This window comes from Pomacea canaliculata, linkage group LG3 (assembly GCF_003073045.1).
Source record: "Pomacea canaliculata isolate SZHN2017 linkage group LG3, ASM307304v1, whole genome shotgun sequence".
NCBI classification, from domain to species: Eukaryota; Metazoa; Mollusca; class Gastropoda; order Architaenioglossa; family Ampullariidae; genus Pomacea; species Pomacea canaliculata.
The window spans coordinates 2,612,178-2,627,358 of NC_037592.1; the positions used below are offsets into that span (position 1 = coordinate 2,612,178).

General features: G+C 37.8%; 2 protein-coding genes across 8 annotated transcripts; one reads left to right on the forward strand and one right to left on the reverse strand.

The window, feature by feature from the left end:
• Positions 1-1,209: 1,209 nt before the first annotated feature.
• Positions 1,210-4,601, reverse strand: LOC112559077. Of its 4 annotated transcripts, XR_003098277.1 has the most exons (4): positions 4,143-4,275; positions 2,966-3,251; positions 2,023-2,199; positions 1,210-1,558 (listed from the first exon to the last, which is right to left on the reverse strand). XR_003098277.1 is itself a non-coding variant. In XM_025229973.1 (3 exons), the coding sequence occupies exons 1-3, from the start codon at positions 2,479-2,481 to the stop codon at positions 1,386-1,388; spliced, it is 375 nt and encodes a 124-aa protein (XP_025085758.1). In that variant the 5' UTR covers positions 2,482-2,505; the 3' UTR covers positions 1,210-1,385. The 4 variants fall into 4 exon arrangements, 1 of the variants encoding a protein (XP_025085758.1); XR_003098276.1 differs by lacking the exon at positions 4,143-4,275 and adding an exon at positions 4,453-4,601 and having other exon boundaries at positions 2,023-3,251; XR_003098275.1 differs by having other exon boundaries at positions 2,023-3,251.
• On the forward strand, positions 4,300-15,009 carry LOC112559069 (dynein assembly factor 1, axonemal-like). Of its 4 annotated transcripts, none has more exons than XM_025229963.1 (14): positions 4,300-4,428; positions 5,184-5,437; positions 7,212-7,272; positions 7,610-7,704; positions 8,294-8,515; positions 9,599-9,765; positions 10,097-10,171; positions 10,600-10,664; positions 11,080-11,165; positions 11,653-12,018; positions 12,422-12,463; positions 12,648-12,673; positions 13,231-13,281; positions 13,731-14,947. In XM_025229963.1, exons 2-14 carry the CDS (start codon positions 5,245-5,247, stop codon positions 14,100-14,102), a joined length of 1,821 nt encoding a protein of 606 aa, XP_025085748.1. In that variant the 5' UTR covers positions 4,300-4,428; positions 5,184-5,244; the 3' UTR covers positions 14,103-14,947. The 4 variants fall into 4 exon arrangements, with proteins under 4 accessions (XP_025085748.1, XP_025085745.1, XP_025085747.1 ...); XM_025229960.1 differs by lacking the exon at positions 4,300-4,428 and adding an exon at positions 4,608-4,741 and having other exon boundaries at positions 13,731-15,009; XM_025229962.1 differs by lacking the exon at positions 4,300-4,428 and adding an exon at positions 4,858-4,949 and having other exon boundaries at positions 13,731-15,009.
• Positions 15,010-15,181: the final 172 nt, after the last annotated feature.

Sequence of the window (15,181 nt, forward strand, 5' to 3'; positions counted from 1 at the left end):
TGCAGGTAGATTGGAGTACTTTCCAAACTTTCTGAGTCAATATCGGCTCCCACAAAAATCCTTCATCTCACCCTTGTACGAGGCTTCAAATAGTAAAGAGTCTATAACCTCAACAGGTCATCCAATGGAACCACAGACTAATATCAGTTAATAACTATATAATAATATATAATAACTATATATACAGTTTTTGTATTATCAATTTGTGCCTTATTTATGGTGTAGTGATAGCAAATTTACATATTTTGTGTTAGGAATGCTTCACAAGCTTAGGGTTTTGTTTATAAGTCTTGTATTTTTCACCCCTAACAAGCAGTTTGATAAAAATGTTCATGTTTTAAAATTTGCATATAAATAAGGCAAAGTGCTGTATCCTTATTTATGCAGCATGACCATTATTTTTGTTAATGCCCTCAAAAGACTTGTTGGTATTATTAGTTTCTGGTTCTACTTGCTATGCTTCACTTTTATAAAGTATTTAAAATTGGCCAATGGAAATTATGGTATGTTACACTGCTGGAGATTAAAGAGCTGGAAAGGCAAAGATACTGTATTTGGTTAAGGGGTGAGCCAGTCTTTAACATGATCAGTTAACTGTTTTATTTTCAGGTTATGAAACAGAAAGCCTGTTAATGAAGTTGCACTAATTGTTAATAATAATGAAGAGAAAGAAATAGTGAAGAAAGAGTAGATCTGTACCTTGTAAGCTGAATTTTTTTTTTAACCTTTAAGTTTAATGTTGTAGATGTACTGCAATAGCATCAATGCCATATATGCATCAAACTCTACTTGATATTGAATAAGTATTTTACTATTGTCCTCTGTTTAACAGTAATTTTTCATGTTTATTGGTGTTTTAAATAGTGGAGCAGCTTCATATATTCTTTGTTTAAAAATAAAAAAGTTTTTCTTAAAGAAAAATGGTGTTTCTTTTTCCTTTTATACTGTGATGCTAAGAATAAGAAACTGAATGGCTTATGTTGCAGGGGGTCTCGTCTCATTTCTAATCAGAATTTGCATGATTCCTGCATAGTTGACACTCCTACTGATTTGCATGCTTAGTCGAAGCAAATGATCCTTATTGCCGTTGTTTGGAAAGCTGCTTTAACTATTGACATGGTTGTTAGAGCTGAAAAGTCCCCTTGTACATTCACCTGGCTTGGCCTGCCTACAGCTGGCAATGAACTAAAAAAAAAATACACAGTAGGCTTGAGTTCCAACATATTTATCAACAAAAAAGAAAACCTTAAGAATTATGCCAGTAACAGAGGCACTGTGGGAAGAAAAACAATCCTTTTCTGCATAATCATGCCACATGCTGGGCTCAGGAGAACCACGTGAGCTAGGCACCAAACGAGCCTTTTTAGGTTCTTGTATTGCAGTCCTTAGTTGTGATGAAATGTAGGGGAGCTGGAAGATGCACAAGTTGCATTATCAAAAACTCTTGTCAGTGCAAGACTTTTTTTCGGACTGTGCTGAAGATGACCAGGACTAAAATGTGGCATGACAGCGTACTCACGCTTCTCGTTTTGCCTTTGCTCGCACTGGATCAAAAGTACTGAAATAGTAATAGAAAATAAATAATCAACATGCAAAAGAGTATATACTTACTAGCACACTATGGTTACAAGTTTTACTGTTATCATTATCGTAAATACCAAGGGTTGCTAAAAGTATCGCCCCATTCCTAGGTTACCCCCCTTGACTGAGACCTTCAGTGGTTCAGACCGCGGACCCTACACATAAAAACTAAAAAGGAAGTGCACACTGCTACTTCTATGCTGCTATATTCTACTTGTTTTATAACCCATAACAAATTATCTGAGTAGTCATTCATCTACCTAACCAACCCACAGACCATGTAACAACCCCAGACAACCATAATCTTTGCAAATGATTATGCACAATTGGAACTTACATTGTACTTAGTATTTTATACATAGTATTTTAACACTCTATGATATAAAACATTTAAATATATATTCAAAACAAATATTTTACTCATTGGAGTAGGTGTCCCACCTTGAGGAGGCGTTCTGCTCTCCACAAATCTTCTAATGTGGTCATGCAGTTCGAAGTAAAGGGACATGAAGTCCTGGTCCGACAGCTCACTTGTCATGTATTTAAAATAACTATTAAGTGATTCATACGCAAACACTCTGCTACTGGTGGTCCTGAATTCTGTACTAATTCGATATGCTGAAAAAAAAAGATGCAAAAAGACTTAATAATTTATGTCATCCATACAGGCATTCTGAAAACTTCCGTCACTCACTCCCTTTTGTCTGTTTTTTAAAAAAAATCATTTTCTCGCTCTAGCTATAAACTTTTTTTAAATTATAAAATGATAAAGAAAAAAATTCCCCCCATCGTCCCATATATAATGCCTTATCCAACTTGGCTAAGTGGCGCGAACATCAAACAACTGCCACAAACAAACCAGGGTTTCTGCTTACGCAAAATATTGCGTACAGTACGCATTAAAAGTTCGGAGGACCCCTTCAATTTTCGTCAATGGGATCCCAGGGACCCCAGTAAGTGTAGTGTCTGACATCTTTAGTCAGTTAGTTAGGCCCTTCGCCCCTCCTGGTGCATAGGCTATCAACGACAGTCCTCCAACGCCTCCTGTCCTGGGCTACTGTCACCAGTTGCCCCCATCCGAGTCCGGTGAGCTTGGTGTCGGCGGCGAGGTCCCATCTCCAGGTGTTTCTCGGCCTTCCTCGCTTTCTCTTTCCCTGAGGGTTCCATGTCAGCGACTGTCTCGTGACGTTGGATGCTGGCTTCCATAGGGTGTGCCCTAGCACACCCCATCGTCTCCGCAGGATTTCTTCCTCCATAGGCTGCTGTTTTGTTCTCTGCCACAGGTCAGTGTTGCGTATTTTCTCTGGCCAGTGAATTCTGAGGATTCTATGCAGGCACTGGTTCACATAATCTTTGCAAATGATTAGGCACAATTGGAACTTACTTCAATTTATTGATATTGAGCCTCCTTTTCCTCCACATATCGCTTGATATGATCATGAAAAAGAATATCGAAGTCATCCTCCTTTAATTTGTTTGTTGTAAACATGAAGAAATGTGTTAACGCTTCTGCTGCTAACCATCTAGAATTTGAGGTCCTAATCTCTCTTGAAAGTCGAAAGACTGAAAAAATAAAAAAGATGCAAAAAGACTTCATAATTTATGTCATCAATACAGGCATTCTGAAAATTTCCGTTCTCTTCGCCGTCTCCTTGTTATGCATGCCTATTCTGAAAAAAAAAAAGAGAAAAAAGTCATTTCAAAATTATAAAACATTAGATCTGAAACATTTAAGAATTTTTTCTCCCTCCAAGGTCATTTTGAAATCCATAATGTCATAGCTAATTAAAGATTTTGTCATTTTATTTTGAACTTGTCAAAAACATATTAACATCTTTGGGTTTTCTCTCCAGTTTTACTCCAAAGTGAAAATAAAATCCAGAACTATTTTCTACAGATCTGATGTTTAACTTTTGGGGAGTTTGTTGAAGAATGAAAAGAGCGTGATCCTGATGCTAGATGGAATGTGTTGAAACTGTCAAGCATAACAGTCCATTGATTTTTTTTTCTTAAAACACTTTCGCCCATAGACGAAAGATTCAAGGATATTCCGCAGGCAGCACATCGCGCACAATGTTTATCTTTAGAGTCTTTCATCAACCAGTCTTTATATTTTAATTCCTTTAGCCAGTTCTCCTGAAAGGAACACTTCCCCGGCATTTTTTTTTTTTAATCGTCAAGAAATGTGGTCTTCCGTCAAGACTAAAATCTCGCGAAACATAAGTTCTCGTCGCGAACGAGACTTGGCAGTCGTACGCGTAGATCTGTAGGGACAGATCTCAGGTGTGATTAAAATAGCGATGAGGCAAAATTGTCTGTATTCTACGCCAAAGTCGACTCCGAAAATAAATTTGTGGATTTATAAAAGGCATGAAAAACAAATCTGTGGTAATATTTTATCGATATAAGGACTTGTAAGGGTCACAGAGAAACGTAAGGACCTGTGTGAGGAATTGTAAGGACCGCATGGCAAATATAAGGACTCATAAGGCCTTACGGCGAAAATTCTCTACGTAAGGACTTGCAAGGACCCTACGAACCTGTAAAATATAAATAAATACCTTTATCAACTGCAGTGATGGTGAATTTGTTGAGCACGATGACTGTCTACGACGTTTTTTAGGTGTTAGATGAGCTGATTTCAGCACCAGCAAATTAACTAATCTTACTGTCTCTTAAACAAGACCGGAAAAGAAAGTAGCAATTTCCACCGAGAGTTATCTTCTCCACAGAGAAGTCGCCCACGAACTAATAAATACACGTTCATGAATGGAACATTTCTTCTTGTCACAAGTTACTACAAGTTACTACAGTTTCCTTTTGAATTTTTATTAATGTTAGTTTGCGGTAAGGACAACAATACATGCATACCAATATATGTCGTCGTATTCGTGAAGTATTTTATAAATATCTTAATAAGGTCTTCCCTGATTCTCATTTCTTTCAGAAAGTGGAGTCTTGAGTTCTTTCATATTCCTTCGTTTTACTAGCACTTTAATATCACGTCTTTGTACGCTTTCCACTAACGTCTGATCACATCAGAGTTGTTGAACGTTGCGTTGCTTAGCAGCTGACGCCATTTTCAATGTTTTGCTTGGACACTTGTTGCACATGTCATAACCGAAAGTGAAAGGGCTACTTTATCGTTTTGCTCTGTACAGTAAGTAATTTCTTATCTTATAAAGAAAGCATCTTATCTTATAAAGAAAGCATCATAACATTTGTTTACCATCGTGTATCGTCAGTTAATGGTCTTTGCTTCGATCGTCACCGACCAGTCATCAGCGTTTCCAGAATTTTCACGCTGACATACACAATGGCACAATGAGAAACATTGTGCCCATGTGCTTTATTTGGAACTCTTATTGGTGATTCTTATTTCTTCACACACACTGGTATAATTATGCTGAAATAAATCAGCTTATATTAAAGGTGTGCATGGCTACAACTGTAGACAGTTTTCCCCTTAATTAGGTCTGTCTAAATAGGTGATCAAATGACGGTTTGTGATAGCAAGAGGAGCATGAATCAGAGGGAGAGAAATAAAAACTCAATTTATTTTGTTTGCTTGTTTTTAAAGATAAGTTAATTTTTTGTCCTAGGTTAAATCAGTGATCGATCCAGAATTTTCAACAAGTTAAAAGATGCTTTCCAGTAGTAATCATGGAAGAACCTGAAAAGAAGATACTTGATCAACCATTTGTTGAGGAAATAGGAGACACTAGCGCTGTTGAGTGCTCACTCCCCCCACATATCACCACACTGGAAACTGAGGGACAGAATCAGGAAGAAAAAGATAAATCAAAATTTGATGTGCCAAAGAACATTGATGAGATAGAGTCTGCCCAAACTACAGGTATGTACCACATTATGAATATTCCTTTACTTTTCATGTTATTGAACAATTTTGGTCAAGCACTAAAAAAAATTAGTGACATGTAATGAATGTTTTAAGGTGTCATCCTGGTCCTCCAAAAACTCTTCCACAGCACATATGACCATACATTGTTTCTAAAATGATGACCACGTCGGTAGGATTTGAGTTTAGGAAACAGGTGGAAGTCAGATGAAGCTAAGTCTGGTCATTAAGGGGAATGGGGTAGCAATTCAAAGTCACAGTTGGCTGTTTCAGCTACTGCAACCTGAGCTGAGTAAACGGGCGTTATCCTGTAGCAAGAGCACACCCGCCGTCAGTTTTCCTCTGTGTTTCGACTTCCTTCATTTGTGTTAATTCTAATGAATAGTACTGTCCATTAATAGATTTTTCCTTTTCCAGATAGTTTGTCATAATTACACCTTCAGAATCCCCCAAAACAGAAGCCATCACTTATCCAACAGACTCTGCTTGCTTGAACTTCTTCAGGGACAGATAACCACAGTGTTTCCACTGTTTGCTTTGAATCTTTGATTTAGGTTGAAAGCAATGAACCCAAGTTTCATCTTGAATTACTAATCTGTGGTGGAAATTCTCAGGGTCAGCCTGGAAGCGAGTCAAAAGTGTCCTGGAAATGTCAACCCTTTGCAGCTTCTGCTCTGGCGTCAACACATTGTTGGCACTCATCTTGAAGACAGCTTGCTCATCCCAAAGATCTCAGTTAAGACAGTGTAGAATTAGCTATCTGCTGGACAGCAAGACGTCTGTCATCCAACATCCAAAACCATATGTGTATGGCATCAGCTTAATCATCAGTGGTTGAGGTTTTTGGGCGACCTGACCAAGGCCCCACTTGGATTCAGCAGCCCACTTCTTCACACTTGAATAGGAAGGGGAGTCCTCAGTGCTGTACCATGTCCTCATGAATTTCCTTGGATTTCATACCTTTCTTTTGCAGATACTTTATGACAGCTCGGGCCACCTCTTTGTCCATTTTTAGATTTGTTACAGTACCCTTCCCCTTGCATGGGCCACACATGCACAGAAATCAAAACGAATCTGTATGAGATTTTCTAGTTTTATAAGAAGTGGTAGTGTGTTCCCACAACAAAAATCTTCAGCTGTGGTTCTTCTTTCTGGCTGAGGCTTAGAACTTTTTGAACGACCCTTGTACTATGTGACCTGATACAACTCTCTAAGACTGTTCTTCAGGTTACCTTGGAAGGGGGGGGGGAATTGGTGTTTTACGCCGTGTCAGCAACTGAGGCTATATTACGGCAAGCAGCCAGCCCTGTAAACAGATGCCACGTGCAGAGAAAGATCAGCATGCCCGAGACGAGAAATGAACTCAGGGCAGCCAACCTTCACTGTATTGGTGACAGGCGCTAACCGTTGCGCCACCGGACCGCTTTACCTTGGAGGGGGGTTAACAGAGGAAGAACTAGCTAACAAACAGCAAGGAGTAGACTGGTTATTCCATGTAAGACCTGCTTCTCTCGCTAGATCTTTAGATGCTTTATTCTTTTTGAAATATTTCAAATTTATTGTTCTCGACAAAGCCAAGTCATCCATATAATGTGTCAATTGTGGACAATACATTTGTGGATTGTTGTCTGCAGTAAAGTCCATCTACATGATGTGGTACAGGAATCACATCCTTTTCTGTTTCCTAAAGCGGCATGATTTACAGTCTTTTGTTTGTATTATGTGGCATGACTTTATGGAGTTAATTATTTTTATTTATTTATTTTTGCAGTTGATGATGCCAAAGTTCAAGAAAATTCTGCAAAAGCAGAGTTCAGGAAAAAGTTTCCTAAGTAAGTTACATTTAGAATAACAAAGCAAAACTGATTGCTTCAGCACATTTCACACAAGCAAAATTGAGTAAATGAGCTGATCTGACGTGCATAAATTATATAAGAATGAATAAATAGGTCAATATATGAGTCTAGATACAAGCACACATGAGTAGACATTGTCCTAAAAAAAGAATGGTTGTCTTTTTTCATCTTTTAAAGGTTATTTAGCTTCAGATCCTCATTGATTGTGCAATGCAATCATTGCTATGTTTCTGATATTTTAAACATAAGCAAGTTTGGAGATGATGGTGATGTTCGGTTGGTTGGCTGGTTGATTGATTGATTATGATTTCAGTATTTTGACCAAAAAGTTCTTGAAACAACATTGTAAAGACATGAAGCTGTACTGTACCCCATCTCTGAATGATGTTCTCTACCTGCATTACAAAGGTACTTAAGGTCATCACCATGTATGTGTAGAAGATTTACCCCGATTTTTATCGTTTGTTGAATTTTCGTATGGAGTTTGGAAAAAGCATATAAATTGTATGTAAATTTAATTCACAATTTAATAGTTTCAAAGAATTGTTTTTTGTTAAATCTGGTACTATCTAATGAGGAAGTGAGCATAGATGTATATATGTACTGAAGACTTAGGTTTCAAAGTTTGTGATGGCATTTCAATTACAGTACACAGAAATGCATTCATGTGCATATGCACATGCATATGCACATACACGTTGCCATAAAGCATTTTAAATAATTATTTTCAAAATATACTTCACAGCCGTGAAGTTGTTGGCTTATTCTATTGAAGTATCCAGGCTTTTTAGCTCTCTAGGTGGCTAAATGACATTTTTTGCAAGCATTGGCTGAAACAGGTGGAACATAGGTACAAATTTCAAGTGAATGAGTGGGGAGGGATAGGGGAGAGAGATGATAGGTGTGCAAATATCATTATATCAGCCAAGAATCTTTGAGCTGGAGAAATGCACAATGCTGCTTGATATGAGCTCACATCAGATGGTGAATGTGTCAGGTATCTACGAAATAGAGAATCTGGACGAATACACGGGACTCAAGTGTCTGTGGCTGGAGCACAATGGCATCAGGTTCATTGAGAACCTACAGCACCAGAAGGAACTGCGCTGCCTGTACTTGCAGCACAACCTCATTGAGCATCTGGAGAATCTGGAACCACTGGAGAAGCTTGATACTCTTAATGTCTGCAACAACCAGATTTCACAGATTGAAAACATAGGTATGTGTTTATGATGTAACTGAGTGGTGAGGGGTTGTATTGTGACGACAACAGTCCAACACTCGAACCAAAAAGGCAGGAACAGTCAGCAGGTGTGTGACCCTTTATTTCTTGTACGATGGTCATGGCTGCGACGCCCGAGGTGCTAGAGGTCGGGGCTGTCTCTTCTTCGTCGTGTAGCTGTGCGCGCTGTCTCCTCCGCCGACTCTGTTCTGTTCTCTCGTCTCAGCTCTGCCCTTATATACCTCTGGGAAGGGGTAAACTTTGCAATGCTCCAATACGGCCGGGGCAATACGCCGTTTTTCCCTAGCCAATCACCGCTATTTGATCTCTCTCGCCCTGTCCCAGCAGATCCCGCCAAAACTAGCAACAACGCTGGCCTACCGGCCCTCTACAATGAGACTGAAGCATTTTCCTTGAATGATATGCTCCATAAAGGATTATTATAAGGGGAATGAAAAGCAAAGGTATGGTTGTAACATTTGAAAGCAGCAGTATATTATTGTTATTGCCTGGATTTAAACCATTTGTCTTGTTTGATAAGCTGATGAATCAGTTCAAAGTTATTGGTTCCTGGAGATTTTCATTGAAACCAAAAGATTCCTTTAAAATATCACTTTTTCAGCCTCACAATACCAGCAAAATTTGTCAACTTCCTGCTTTGTATGGTTAGGATATTCCCTCCTAGTATTCCTAAATCAACCTCCACCATACCACTGTACTACCTAAAAACCCAAACCCAACCAATTATAATTTACAATTAGTCAAGCATTTCCTCAGTTTCACATATACATAACACACTGATAAATGAAGAGTGTTTTCAGTGCCATATAAGATTATAAAGTCTGCCACTGAAAGTGTCTGAGTAATAGTATTATGTATGTCTATACTGTGCACCAAGTCTTTATATCATGTACTTCATAAAACTGGTTTCTAGGATTGAAGTCCTAATGATGTAATTAAGAAAAAACTTTAGTATAGGTGTAAGGAACTTGAGTATAGGTGTATATAGTATATAGTGTATAGTTAGTATGGTAGAGGCCCTCGAGATATGGTGGCTGAAGTGGTGAGCACATGTTGCAGCGTGTTTAAAGGTTCTGCACACCCTCCAGATCTCCCACAACAAACTTCAGACAGTACAAGACATTGAGCATTTAAAGTACTGTGATGAACTTGGTGTACTGGACCTTTCGTACAACAGACTGGATGACCCAGGCGTCTTGGATGTCTTTGAACAGATGAAGAATCTGGTGAGCTGTAAAAAATTTGTCTTTCCTCTGAACTTGTTGGCCTTGGTTTGATCTTGTATGGGATTATGGAAACTGATTTGTGCCATTTGACTTAGAAGACCATTACAGTTTGGCTGCTGAATCTGTCCACTGGGACTCTTACTGTTCCCATGGAGTGTGATGGATCTATGTATGTGTATCAATGCATGCAAGCATGAGTGGAATATTGATAGCGCCTTAGTGATAGCGCCTTAGTGTCCATTCCATTCTGTTGCAGTTTCTAGTATGAATAGCCAAAAGATCAGCAGGTCTTAATTGTGACTTTTATACATTTTGTGTGGCTATGTTGCAGCGTGTGTTAAATGTGATGGGAAATCCATTTGTTCGTGAGGTCAAATACTACAGGAAGACCTTTACAGTCCGGCTGGTATGTGTCCATGGGTTCTTTTTCCCCTTTTTATTCCCTTGCTGTGTGATTGATCTATGTACATCAATCCAGGCGAACATGTGTGCATGCCATGTGGAATATTGTACTGTACATTATGTCAGGGAGCAAAGAAGATAAATATGACAAATGTTAATAATCCTACTCTTCACGTTAAGAAACAAGGCATGTTATTTCTTTTCAAAATTTTTGTCTGTCATCCCTTAAAAATGCTCACAGAATCTTCAATATTTGGCATGCACAATGTTGCAATGCTTTAGTTTTTTGTTTTTTTCCCAGATACTCTCTCAGCTTTTCAAATAGAATCGTATACTTAACACCATAGATACCATAGCACCCAGCTCTATAAATAAAATAACATTATTATTGTTATGATTATATTGACAGGTAAATTTTATTTTCTTCTGTAGAAAGAGTTGCAGTACCTTGATGATCGTCCTGTCTTTCCAAAAGACAGAGCATGTGCAGAAGCATGGTTGGTAATTCTTTTGATTTGCTGTATGTTTATTTATAACAGGGAAATGGTGGGGTTTTTTTTTCAATAGAAGGGTTTGTCTGTCTGCCTGCCTGTAAATGTCATTTGTTTTAGTGCTATTTCTTCTGTGGTGAAAGGCCTGCCTTTGTTCTCTGTAGACCTTGTGTTTTTTAATTATTATTCTACAGCACCTGAATTCTGCTCCAGTCGTTAAAAAAAAAAAATCCTTTTGAGTGATCATTGTCACATGATCATATTAATCGTTATGCGCATAGATTGTTTTATGTCAACATTTTTCCAGTTTTCAATTTATTTTTTTGTTTCTTCAGATCAGGTGTTACTGAATGTGATATTGTGCTTTACAAGACCTAATTATTATTGTAACAGCCTTCAATTGTTAACCTTCTATTTGAAGGGCTAGAGGGGGGCTGGAGGCTGAAAAGCAGGAGCGGCAGAGATGGCAGGACCAAGAAAACAGAAGAATCTTGGACAGCTGTGATGGTATAGTGTATCTTTTCTCCCACCTTCCTTTTGTCTTTCTGAAATAGCTTCATGTTTGCTGAAGATTTCTTGCAAATAACATAATTTCATGGTGTGACAAATTTTATTAAAATCTTCCATTAAAATAAAAATAAAGGACTACAAATGAACCAACCGCTCAACATTCAAAGATGTAAGCATATAATAAGCAATATAATGAGGACATAAGCATATAATCAGTGATATCATAAAGATGTAATCACATAATCAGTGATATAATGAAGCACACAGTTAAATGCTTCAACAACCGCAGACAAACCTCACAGCGGCTAATATGTCAGAGCTTCCACGATGATGGCATTGAGGAATGGAAAAAATTCATTCCAGCCCATCAGACTTTTTGAGTTTGTGTATAAATATAGCTTAGATGTGTATAAGGATTTTACTTAAATGTGTGTGTGTGAAGGTGTGCATCCATGATTAGAAACATGTCTTCTTTCTATGACAGCATTGCTTGGGATTCGAAAGAGATCTGAAGCCAAACGGATTGAAGATGAACTTAATGCGAAAAATGCGGCTGAAGGAAAGACAGAAAGGGTCAAGGTGAAACCTGAGTCTGTTGATTGGCTTTATGGTACTTATGAGCTGGAGGAACAGGACAAAGCAGCAGTAGAGGAGAGACCCGAGGATCAGAAGCTAGAGTTCAGTGAGACAGAACTGAAAACTGAAAGGTTGCCTACAGATGAATCAAAATTACACACTTCAGAAAATCCCAAGACACCAATTCACCTTGAACCTGGACAGCCAGAAGATGATGTTCCGCTAATTACCAAGAAGTCACCAGAACAAACTATGGGTATATTTTCCAAACCAAGTGAGTAAAGATAACAGATCTCTATTGCATTGTGGTGTAAATCTCTTCAGACAGTAAATTAAATGCTGTATAAGGGTGGTACAGAAAGAGGGAAGAGTAGAGTTTAGTAGGTTGTTTTGCTTGAAGATGTGTATGTACAAAGATATATACATGTGCATGTGTAGTGGGGGTGGGGTGAATACACTCAAATGATGACTGGCACATAAATTTGTTTCAGAATGTAAATAATCTATCTCTATTATTGTTAAAGATAAAAACTGCAGTGAAGTGTTCAAATATTGCAACATGTACACAAAACAATGTAAAATGTAGAAATACTGCACCATGATAATGAAAAGGTAATATGCATCAATGACAAATCAATACCTATTTGTACATAATCAAAGCATTTCTCCCTTTTCAGAATTGGAGTTGAAGACAAAAATACTGATTACAGAAATGGAAGGTAAGACAGCTGTGAAAGTGATATAGTAGTAATCTATTTTATTTGATTTCTTACATTATTTTGGACTTCTGTATGATTGATTAAAGCACATAGCTAGTCTGACAAAAGTGAACAGATTATTAAATTCTGTGAAAGCATGTTTTGGTAACTTTAATGTTTGATCTGCTATCTTTTAATTTTACAGACAAAGGACCAGATGAAGAACCAGAGGTTAGCAAAGGAATAGTGTTATTGATGAACGCATATGAAGATTAAGACTGAGCAAATGTGTTCGTGTGCATGACTGGCTATTCATGAGTATGAATTATGTCCATGGGCTTATGTATTCCACTGTGCACTTGTACACAGTTGTCTGTGTGCTCATGTAGTTATGGTACCTACTAAATTTTACAAAATGTTAGGCAATGTTTATGTTTTTCGTGTCACCCTCCATTGCTCTTATTAAGTCTCTCCCCATTTATCCCATTATAAAATGCTCTAACTCCTTCGGGAGGTAATTAAAAGAACCCAGAAATATAATAAGAGGTGGGAGAATGAGGAAGGACTGTTAACTGTTTTAATGTTTATTGCTAGGGTAGGTAACAATAGTGTAATTCATTGGGTGGAAGTCTTTCATTCACTTTCACAAGTTTTATATATCACATTTTGTAAAGCTAACACTGAAATGTTACAACATGACAAATCACAGATAAAAATAATAAAGGGACCAAATGTAAGCATAATTTAATTATTCTATAGATGTATATTGAATGCAATTGAATTCTCAGGATTTGCCAGACCTGGAGGAGGTGGAAATAGTACCTAGAGCACTTGTACAGGTAAAATGTTTGTCATTCGCACTAGATCGAGTTTCAATTAATGGAGGTGCCTCACATTTTTGTCTGTAACATAATCAGTAACATTCTCCTGGAAACATGAATATCATGTGTGCTTTGACTAACTCGTTATTAGCATATCATAATAAGGTCAAAATGAAACAAGCAATTATAAAATTTTGTTTGTCAAATTTTAGCATTAGTAATTTTAATGAGACTGCATTTCAGTTTATGATTCTCTCATCTGTCATACCACTTCAAGACCTATGAAAAGAACAAGATAGCTTTGTGTATTATTTTACTAGAATGAGCATAGTGCAATTGCATGCTTTAAAATAAGAAACATAAAGCAGGCTTTAAAAACAGGTGACACTCCTGGTAGTACCATTTATAACTATCATCTTTTGCCTTGTTTTTCCCTCACTGTAATATCTTCCAATTCTTACCTGCAGGAATCATTCAGACCGAAAATTGAAGTACTTGATGACAGTGATGGAGAGGAAGGCAATGAATTGCCCCAGTTTTCACCTAAAACATCTGCGTCCACTGTTTCTTGTCAGAGACCTTTGATTGAGGAAGTTGTGACTCTGGATGAAATCCATTTGGAATCTAGAAATGAGGAGTCTGCAAAATTTTTGAACGATCTGGAAACAATTACAGACTTCAGCATGGCAAAATCTGGAGGATTGGGCATATCCCAAACAGGCAATGAGCATGCAGGAATCCTTGACGTGGACCAAGTTAAAAAGCTGGCAGATTTAGTGCACAAGGCTGACGAGGGCAGTACTCAAGCGACTGTTGACGGGATGGGTGATTTGGACTAACATGCAGCAGCATTTTTATCATGCTTTTCACATAATCTCTACACTAAAAATGATTTTTGTTTGGTGTTGTTATGTGTTGTCCTGTTGCAAGAACATAAAATATAACTTTGACTTCTTAGTGTTTACAAAATGCCAGAAAAAGATGGAGGAAAATGCTCAAAATGGAAGCACATATAAGTTTATCTTTGATATAGAGCAGGGGTGGGGAACGTCTGGCTCGCGGCCACATATGGCTCACAAAATCTTTTGATGTGGCCCACAAAAGAAACCGCAGATTTCGATAAATCTAGAAGCTTTTTCATAAACCAATATGAGCATATGTCACATTGAGAATAGGGATCTGGTGAGGGAAAACCACCACCAAGAATCTACCGACAGTGACACTTTAAGCCACTGAAGTCGAATATCTGTATGCCTGAATGTCAGTCACGTTTCAAGTCTGCAGGTTTTTATTCTCAGTCCCAGTGGAGTAGTTAGATGGGCTGGTGGGGCAGTGGAGCTAGCAAAGATGTAGGCAGCGCTATGATGGTATTGAAAGGATGCTGGAAGTAGATTATTTATATTCTACAGCTTGACCAAATAGAGCAAGCTAATTTTCAAGTAGATATAATATTATAAATATATAAATAGCCCTTAGAGAAAAAAAGTTCTCCACCCCTGACATAGACATGTCAATAACAAAAATGAAGAGGTAGCTATGTCTACTTGGTATGAAAAAAAAAGAATAAGTGCATTCAGATATTTTGCTATAAAGTGCAGAATGAGCTCAACTTAGTCACTACTTTGTATGTTTGGAAGACTGCATGATTCAATAAAGGTGACACATTTCCAGGTGATAAACATAATGGTCTGAATTTATTTTATATAGAAGAAATGTGCAAACAATTGAAGGAAGAATGTAATTGATCATATTCAGAGTTCTTTGCATGCCTTAAAAAAGTATACAGAAGTGGGGGGTGTGATTGGTGCCAGCAACTAAGGCTATATCACGGCAAGCCAGCCCTGTAAACAGATGCCATATGCAGAGAAAGAACAGCATGCCCGAGATGAGAGTTGAACCCAGGACAGCCAACCTTCAC

Coding starts and splice junctions, on each gene's coding strand:
- LOC112559077 (XM_025229973.1), bottom strand. CDS start 2,481: ATGCGTACTGTACGCAATATTTTGC. Junction 2,200..2,456: donor TACTGTACGCAATATTTTGC/GTAAGCAGAAAC, acceptor TTTTTTTTTCAG/CATATCGAATTAGTACAGAA. Junction 1,559..2,022: donor GAGCAGAACGCCTCCTCAAG/GTGGGACACCTA, acceptor TTACTATTTCAG/TACTTTTGATCCAGTGCGAG.
- LOC112559069 (XM_025229963.1), top strand. CDS start 5,245: ATGGAAGAACCTGAAAAGAAGATACTTGATCAACCATTTGTTGAGGAA. Junction 7,273..7,609: donor TTCAGGAAAAAGTTTCCTAA/GTAAGTTACATT, acceptor TTATGATTTCAG/TATTTTGACCAAAAAGTTCT. Junction 12,464..12,647: donor ACTGATTACAGAAATGGAAG/GTAAGACAGCTG, acceptor TTAATTTTACAG/ACAAAGGACCAGATGAAGAA.